At 40.3% G+C, this 9,424-nt stretch overlaps 1 protein-coding gene across 1 annotated transcript; it reads left to right on the top strand.

Moving 5' to 3' along the window:
- The first annotated feature begins 1,491 nt into the window (after positions 1–1,491).
- On the top strand, positions 1,492–2,638 carry LOC114645252 (G-protein coupled receptor 4-like). The gene has a single exon (XM_028793125.2). It carries the CDS (start codon positions 1,660–1,662, stop codon positions 2,626–2,628), a length of 969 nt encoding a protein of 322 aa, XP_028648958.1. The 5' UTR covers positions 1,492–1,659; the 3' UTR covers positions 2,629–2,638.
- The last annotated feature ends 6,786 nt before the right edge of the window (positions 2,639–9,424 follow it).

Below are 9,424 nucleotides of genomic sequence, written 5' to 3'. Positions count from 1 at the left end.
TGATTTGGTTTATCTACTGTATCTGTCCATCCATTTCCTGAAGCCACTTAATCTTGTTAAAGATCAGGGTGTGCCACTTCACTTTTTCACATTTTTTTTATGTTGCAGCCTTGGATAAAATCATTTAAATTAATTTCTTCCCACATCAAGCAACTCTCAATACCTCAGAATGACAAAGTGAAAACAGGATTTTAAAAATTTTTGAGAATTTATTAAAAATAAAAAACCTGACAAACCACATTGACAGAAATATTCAGATGCTTTGCTGTGTCACTTGAAATCTGGCTCAGGTTCGTTTCATTCTACTGATCAACGCTGAGATGTTTTTACGCCAGGTTTGTAGTTCATCTGTGGTGAAGTCAGCTGATGGCACATAATTCGGAAAGGCACTCACTTGTCTCTAGAAGGTCACCACTATGTGTATCAGAGCATAAACCAAGCCATGAGGTCAAAGGAGTTGTCTGCAGAGCTTAGAGACAGGACTGTGTTCAGACACAGGTCTGAGAAAGGCCACAAGAAATCCTACAGCATTGAAGGTTCCTAAGAGCCAAGTGGCCTCCATAATTCTTAAATGGAAGAAGTTCGGAACAATCGTGACTCCTCCTAAAGCCAAACTGAGCAATCAAGGAAGGGGTCCTTGGTAAGAGAGGTGACAAACAGCCTAATGGTCATTCTAACTGTGAAGATGACAGAAATGTCCTGAAGGATAACCAATCTGGGTTTTATGATAGACTGGCCAGAAATATACCTGTCCTCAGTAAAAGACACGTTGAAGCCCACTTGGGGTTTGCAAAAAGACATCTATAGACTGTGAGAAACACAATTCTCTGGTCTGAGGAAGTCAAAATACGCTTCATGTCTGGAGGAAACCAGGCCACTCATCACCTTCACATTGTCATCTGAGAGGTGAAACATGGTGGAGACAGTATCATATTGTGGGCTTGTTTATCAGAGGCAGGGTTGAGGGGCAGCTAAACAGAGCAAATCACAAAGATATCCTTAATCTAAACTGCTCCAGAGCACTCTGGACCTCAGACTGGGCAACAAGACAAAGACACTAAGCACAAAGCAAAAACAAGAGTCTGTCCTTGGATGGCCCAGTGTGAGCTCAGATTTGAACCTAATCAGACATCACTGGTGAGACCTGAAGTTAGCTGCCCACCGATGGTCTCCATCCAATCTGACAAAGCCTGAGAGGATCTGCAGAGAAGAATGGCAGGAAATCTTCAAATCCAGGTATGTGTGAGGCTTGGTGCATCAAACCCAAGAAATCTCCAGGCTTTAACTAACTAAAAGGTCTGAATACTTAAGTCAGTGGGATGTTTTAGTTTTTATTTTTTAATAAATTTGCAAAAATGTCTTCAATCTTTTTTCCATAAAGTCATTCTCAGGTATTGAGTGTTGTTTGATGTGGGAAAAATGAATTTCAATGATTTTAGCACAAGGCTGCAACATAACAAAATACAAAAAAAGTGAAGGGGTCTGAAGACTTCCTTTAATTGAATAATACATACTGTAAGCTGAATTCTGTCAGACTGACTTATTGTCCAAGATTCATGTGGTGTAAATGGTCACATCTTTTGTTTTTTTATTTTTAATTCCTTTGCTTTGTGCTTCCTTTCTAGACCATTAAACAGAAGGGATTTGACAATCCCTAAAATGAACGCCACAAATGACACTTCAGACATATGTGACGGCATTGACTTCAGCTCTGACCAAGTCTTCCTCCCTGTCCTCTACGGCTTCATCTTCTGTCTTGGCCTGCCCACCAACTGCCTGGCGTTATATGGCCTAGGCAGCTACATCAAGTGCGATAAAGCTCTTCCCATTTTTGTTGTCAACCTTCTTGTGTCCGACCTTCTACACCTTCTTCCAATGCCCCTGTGGATCGATTACTACCACAACGGCCACAATTGGCGCTTTGGTTTGAATGCCTGCACCATCACAAGTATTTTGTTCTGGATCTGCATGTGGAACAGTGTCTTCTTCTCTTGCTGCATCTCCGTGGAGCGATACCTCGCCATTGTCCGGCCTCTGTGGTTTCAAAGTAATCGGCTCAAAGGCGTCTACATCTTGTGTGCCTGCATATGGCTGTGTGTCTCCATCATGACTATTCTGGCCTTCCGAATTGGATTCTCAGGCTCCACCACTGGCTTGTGCATGGAGTCGTATCCGACAAGGAGGAACTTTGCACAGTTTCGCTGTGCTATAATGGTCTTCACTTTTTTTTTTCCTCTGGTCCTTCTCCTCTTGTGTTCGACCAGAGCTTCTCAGAAGATGAAACACATTGGTTTTTTATCAGAGGATAAAAAGAAGAGAATGAAGCAACTATTATCTTTTGTGGTCTTTGCCTTCGTCTTAGTGTTTGGGCCATACCACCTGCTCAGCCTTGTTAAGTTCATCCTCATTCTTCACGGAAATGTATGCCAGAATGAGGCCACCATTTTTATTTTCTATCAAGTTGGAAAAGGAATTCTCAGCCTGAACACCTTACTGGATCCAGTCTTCTATATTTTTCTTAGACGAGATGTTAAGAAAAATCTGGAAATTTTCAGACTCTTTAAAACTGACAAGCAAAGTGTGGAGACTAAGACTGGGTCTGAATCTATCAGATTTCTTTCCAGCTAACCCTGCGAATTATTATATTATTGGGTAACATCCAAAATGACCTGACCACCTATGGTGGAACTGCAACACGAGCTATCCTGAAGAGTTATGTCTTTCCAGAATATTCTGGTTTCTGAGCGAAGCATTCAGAAAGCTAGTCACTGACTGAATCGCTCAGATGCCTGTGTGGTGGCTCATATTCTTGTTTGTATTCACATTGTGTTCTTATTATGAATGTCCTTTCATCTTTATTTTTATCTTTACACTTGACGTTGTTAGTGGGCATGCCATTTTAGATGGTAGGATCTACAGAAATGTCCCTGGGTCTCAAAGAAGGCTATTTTTAAACAATCTGGCATTTTTAAACTTTATATTTGTATTTTGCTGAATGGCTGCTGAATGGCTTACTTGTTTGTAAACGTCCTTCTGGATCTCCACACTGGGTGGACTGTTTAACATCCAGACATTGGCATAAGCAGCTTGGATAAGGGTGGCTTATAGAAACGACAAGTGGTATGGTGGGCCATTGGTACCTAGAAGTGGTTGGTTGTTAGCTAAACAAACAAAAAGAAATAGTAAAGTATTTAGAAAAATTAAAATGCTGATTGAGAATATAAGGCTTACATGTAAGTAAAGAATATGCTGGCGAAAAAGGAAAGACGCTGAGGTGATTATCATAGATGAGGTAGGACACCACCCTCACCTTGTCAAACACAACACTCATTAATTAATTTCCATTTTGCAGGGTTAAGAAAACAATACTTAAAAATATAAAATGTCAAAAAATACTAAGAGTTAAATATTCACAAAATACAAAATTCACAAAAATAAATTCAGCATATTCAAAAGAATACCCAACTGTACAATAAAGAACAAAAAAAACTGTTCAAAATGAATTTCAGATATCTTAAAATGTAATTTACTTTTCAAGATATCTGAAACTCGCTTTGAGATATCTTAAGATAATTTCCTTTACATTTTAAGATATCCCCAATACATTTTGAGATACTGTATCTCAAATGGATTTCAAGACATCTCAAATACATTTTCAAATATTTCAAAAAGGTGGCGCAGTGGTAGTGCTGCTGCTTTGCAGTAAGGAGATTGTGGGTTCGCTTCCCTGTTCCTCCCTGTGTAGAAAATGCTTTGAGTACTGAGAAAGCGCTATATAAATGTAATGAATTATTATTAAAATAAGCGTGCCTGCACTTCATCAAATGAATTTTCAGATATCTTAAATGGACCTATCATGCATTTTAAGATGTCTCAAATGCATTTCAAGATACAGTATCTCCAAATCATTTCCTTTAAAAATGCCTATTCTTTCAATGGGACTTCCTATTTATTATAAGATATCTAAAAATGTTGTCAGAAAGGCGCTATATTGCGCCCGACCCGGCACAGACTTGACACAGGAGGCACGTGTGAAATACCAGAACTTTTATTTATCTTCAACAGGAGGGCACGTCTTCCCCGTAATCCCCCCAGCCACAACACAGTCCCAAGCACTAGTCACCACCAGTACAGCACAAACACTTTCCTTCTCCTTGGCACCACCACCACCACCACCACTCCTCCTCCTCCTCCTCCTCCTCCTTAGCAACCTTGTCCTCATCCACCCGACTCTGGCCACTGAGTGGTGGTCGCTGGCTCCTTTTATAGGTCACCTGGAAGTACTCCAGGTGTTTGATCACAGAGTTCCAGCGGCACTTCCAGGTGTGACGAATCTGTTGCCCACAAGGGCTCAGGAGTCACAAACACAGCACCCCCTGGTGGTACCTGCGTGACCCAACAGGGCTGCCCCCAACTCCAACTCCCAGGGAGCCCTGTGGGAAACCCAGGCACTACTCCAGCCCAGGGAGATGGCCATCTAGCGTCCAGAGGGAGGTATTGCACTTTCCAGGGCTGCTCCCCCTGAATATAGTGTGCAGGGGCGTCCTGGCTGGGCATGGATGCCAGCCGCCTGCCACAATGTATTTGAGATATCTTTAAATGAGCAGGAGGTGATTTTGAGGTATTTGAAAATGTATTTAGGAAAAACAGAAAGCTGTTTTGAGATATCTTGAAATAGTTAAGTGTCTTTTTAAAGATATCTTAAAATGTATTTTAGATATCTTGAAATCCAACTTGAGATATCTAGAAATATATTGTAAGATATCTGAAATGGAGCAGAGACCCATTTTAAGATATCATGGAATGGATTTTACATACCTAAAATGTATTTTAGATATCTCAAACAACTGTGAATTTTAAGTTATCTTAAATGTTTTTTAAGATATCTGAATTATATTTCAAGATATCCTAAAATAACTTATCACTCATTTTAAGATATCTCAAATTCATTTTCAGATATCTTAAAATAACTTCCTGTGCATTTCAAGATATCTTAAATATATTTTGAGTTATCTTAAAATAGACGGGAAGTCTCATTGAAAGAATAGGAAATCTTACAGGAAGTTATTTCGAGATATCTCAAATTGCATTTAAGATATCTTGAAATGTACAGCATATTATCATGATATTTGAGATATCATACAATGCTTTTTAGATATCTTAAAATAGATGCATTTTTAGATATCTGTAATTCAATTTGACATATCTAAAATGCATTTCCAGATATCTTAAAATTCATTTTGAGATATCTGTAAATGTTAATTCGACTTGCCATAGTTCAAATAAAAAAGGCAGCTACAGTAAATATCAAGCCCACGTACTCAAAATCCTAATAATTAACTCAAAAAAAACAGAAAAGGCCAAACCAAAACAGTCAAATGATCATAAACCACACAAAAGGGACTTTAAGAACACCGCAATGAGAGCAAATACCACCGCCAGGTAGATGTGGCCAGAGGTGTCTTACACTGAGCTGTCAGGTGTTTACCAGTTCAATGAAAGCAACTCCTGAGGTTAGGCCTGGGCCAGGGGATTTGGATTCGTTTTACACCATTTGGTGGGTTAAGTAATTATTGCCAGAAGACCTTTGTAATTTCAGACTGTGTGATCATTCTCAGTGAAGATTACAGAACCTCTACCTTCTATAAAAACTAGTAAAATATAACCTCAGGTGATATTAGTCCTGTGCAATCGACATGTCAGGAAAACCATCCTCTGGGCGATTCAGATGTGAAAAAAACGACAGAGCTCCTCCACTAATAATTAGTTTACACAGTGCCTGAACTGGAAAAAAGAACTGCTGGAACTTCTTGTTGAGTGTGCTTGGAAGTCCAAAGGTGTTCTGATATGTACAATTTACATGAAAACACTGTCCACCTTGTGTTGTGTATTAATGTGTGTTATTGGTACTTTTGAAACATTACTCTTCACATTTTATGATTTTTGGTGATGTTTGTAGTTGTGCATCATCCCTTTAAAAGTCCTGATGTTCCCTGTGCTTTGGTAAAGTCCCAGGAGGCAGGGCCACCCTGGCATCGCTCCGTCTGGCCACTCCTGAGTAAGCTCAGATCAGGACATCACTGTGCTTGGGTTTGTGAGGATTGCTATTTTTGTTGATGTATTTTGCTTCTGTCATTGGGTTTTCTTCTCTGTTGTGGGTATTGCTTAAGATTGCCTTTAATGAAACTGCTTTATGTCTATTTTTAAGTACTTCTGCTATTTTTTTCTAATAAGTCCTTTATAAAGATTCTTTGTTTGCCCGGTTCATATAAGCTGAGTGATTGCTGTCATTCTTCTTCTAGTGCAGCGGTTCTCAAACTGTGGGACAAAAAAGTAACAAAAAGGGGGCTCAAATGTTGCCATATGTGGCGTAATTTCAATTTTAAACTTATAGCAGTGTATCAGCAGCAAAAAATATAGGAATAAATTTTATTAGGGTTTCAGGCTGGAAGCCTGCAGTGGGCAGTTTTGAGGTTTGCTGGATTTGGGGTGAGTTTCCTTGGTCAGGATGTTTAGATTGTGGCCCTGACTTTACGGTGCTTTTAGGAGGCCTCACATCCATTTTGCTTTTTCTGGGACTCCCTTTCACAACACCATGGAGGTCACAAGATGCACCTCCTTGGAGGTGTGAATGGACATATTGCTGTTGTATATGAGGGCTGCTAATGTGATCCCTACTGACAATACACGTGGATGTGCATACATGAACTGCTGCTACTCATAAGGCAAGAATAGGAGAAATGCTGGTACAGTGTACCATTAGGTAGCAGCGCACTTCACAACTCACTTTACCTCACTTCATACTGTGAAAGCTACTTAATATCTGAATATGGTGTGAGAGATGGCCAGGGCCATTACCTGGCAGGGATGCCATCTGGATGTGAAGGACATATTTGGGGCATTATCTTCCACGGACTGCTAGAGGGCAGCCCCATGGATTCCTACAGGGCATGCTGGGAGTTGGAGTTTGGAGCAGCCCTGTTGGGTTCCATGGACGCCACCCAGGGGTGCTGTAGGTACAGCTGAGCCCTTTGTGGCAGTGCTTCTGCCACACCCGGAAGTGATGCCAGAAGAAGGTCATGGAGCACCTGCAGCACTTCTGGGTACCCTATAAAAGGAGGTAGCTGCCACTACTTGAGGAGCCAGAGTCAGGGGGAGGTGGGCAGAGCTTGCCAGGAGGAACTGAGACAGAAAAAGGAAAGAGAGAGAGAAAGAAACAAGAAGAAAGGAAGGGACTGTGTATTTGTTATTGATATGTGTGAACTGTGGTGCTGGGGAGCAAAAGAAAAGCGTTTCCCCACTTAAATAAAGGTGTGTTGTGTAGCAAGACTTGTGTCTGTGTCTGTTTGTGTTCACAATGGCTTAAGACAAAGTGACAACTGTAAAAAAAAATGTGGTTGGTATCTGGAAGGTCACCAGTTCAAATCCCATTAATGCCAGAAGGGAGCAAGGCCCTTAGCCTGAAAATTGCTCCAGTGGGACTGTACAATGGCTGACCCCTAAACTCTGACCCCCAAAGGTCATGTGAAGACAACAGTTTTCCCTCAATTATAAAGTGTACCAAAAAATTAATAAAAATAATGTTATGCGGACAGACTAACTGGACTGTTTACAGTAACTCTCAGCCAGTTTGTAGAGTAATGGAGACACTTACTGCTGTTTACAGAGCAGGAAACAGCGACTCCAGTGCTCGATGCTAAAGTCATCCACTGTAGCTGTATGTCCAAGGTGTTACGAATTCATTAGGATCTTCACTATTTCTGGAAGAAGTACTTTTCTCTCTGTTAATAAAATGCACTTTTGGTATTTTTATTTGTACCAGAAAAGTTTCGGGCAAGTTCAAAGTTGATCATTTATCTACTTTATTTTTATTTTTTTCCACAACACCATATGTAAAGTTTTTTTAGGACATGCCTTTTTGTGAAAGTGGAGCGATGCTAAAAAAAGCTGTTGTTGAGGCTTTTCCAATGTATAACTTTCTTGTATTTTTGAGTTTCTTTTGGCTTTGGCCTTTTTTTCAATTTTGACTACATGATAGGCTCCTCCTTTTGGTTAGATGCTAGATGCTGTTTGAGTTCCTGGTAATGATCTCTGCCTGTCCTGACTTTGTTCATTTCATGGTCCTTGTGAGCCTCAGTCTGCTTTCCTTGCCACTGATAGAACACAAGAACCACAAGAACTTGTTGTGGGCCATCTACTGCATTTTAGAAAGATCTGTCACCAAAGTGAACTCCCTGCTCAACAGATAGTGCCACTTCACTCGCTGCCCACTTCACCACCAGCGTCTTCATTCAATGGCAGGGTACTTTGTTTCCAAAAGGTGTCAGCTTCCAGCTTAGCTACATCAGGAGAAATCTGCAATGTCGATGTTCTGAGACTGTGCTACCCCCGTGTTGTCTGAGACATGTCCATCTAGGGGATAAAGGGTCATGTCTATGTGTAAAGTATTACACTTAGGAAGTAAAAATGTTAGGTTTGTATACACCAGGGAAGTTACGAAAATCAAAAGCACACCCATGAAAAAGATTTAGGGGTCGTAGTAGACACACTATCAATTGACAGACAGTGTTCAGAAGCCAATAAGAAGGCAAACAGAATGTCAGGTTATAAAGCACCCTGATGTGTGGAGTACAAGTCCCAGGAGGTTCTGCTCAAGCTTTATAACACACTGTTGAGGCCTCATCTGGTGTACTGTGTACATTTGTGGTCCCCAGGCTACAAAAAGGACATAGCAGCACTAGAAAAGGTCCGGAGAAGAGCAACTAGGCTGATTCCAGGGCTACAGGGGTTGAATTATGAGGAAAGATTAAAAGAGCTGAGCCTTTAGAGTTTAAGCAAAAGAAGATTAAGAAGTGACATGATTGAAGTGTTTAAAATTATGAAGGGAATCAGTACAGTGGATCAAGACTGTTAGTTTAAAATGAATTCATCAAAAACACGGGGACAGAGTTGGAAACTTGTTAAGGGTAAATTTCACACAAACATTAGGAAGTTTTTCTTTACACAAAGAATGATAGACACTTGGAATAAGCGACCAAGTAGTGTGGGAGACAGTAAGACTTTAGGGACTTTTAAAACTCGACTGGATATTTTTTTGGAAGGAATAAGTGGATAGGACTGGCAAGCTTTGATGGGCTGAATGGCCTATTCTCATCTAGAGCAGTGGTTCCCAAACCTGATCCTGAAGACCCACTGTGGCTGCAGGTTTTTGTTCCAGCCAACTTCTGTTTTTCATCAAACTCTTCGCCTAATTAAGTGAGTCATTATTTAGATAGATAGATAGATAGATAGATAGATAGATAGATAGATAGATAGATAGATAGATAGATAGATAGATAGATAGATAGATAGATAGATAGATACTTTATTAATCCCAAGGGGAAATTCACATACTCCAGCAGCAACATACTAATAAAAAACAATA

This window comes from Erpetoichthys calabaricus, chromosome 2, assembly GCF_900747795.2.
Source record: "Erpetoichthys calabaricus chromosome 2, fErpCal1.3, whole genome shotgun sequence".
In the NCBI taxonomy this organism is placed as follows: Eukaryota; Metazoa; Chordata; class Cladistia; order Polypteriformes; family Polypteridae; genus Erpetoichthys; species Erpetoichthys calabaricus.
The sequence above is the reverse complement of the archived record's forward strand: the minus strand, read 5'-3'. Positions and strand labels throughout refer to the sequence as shown.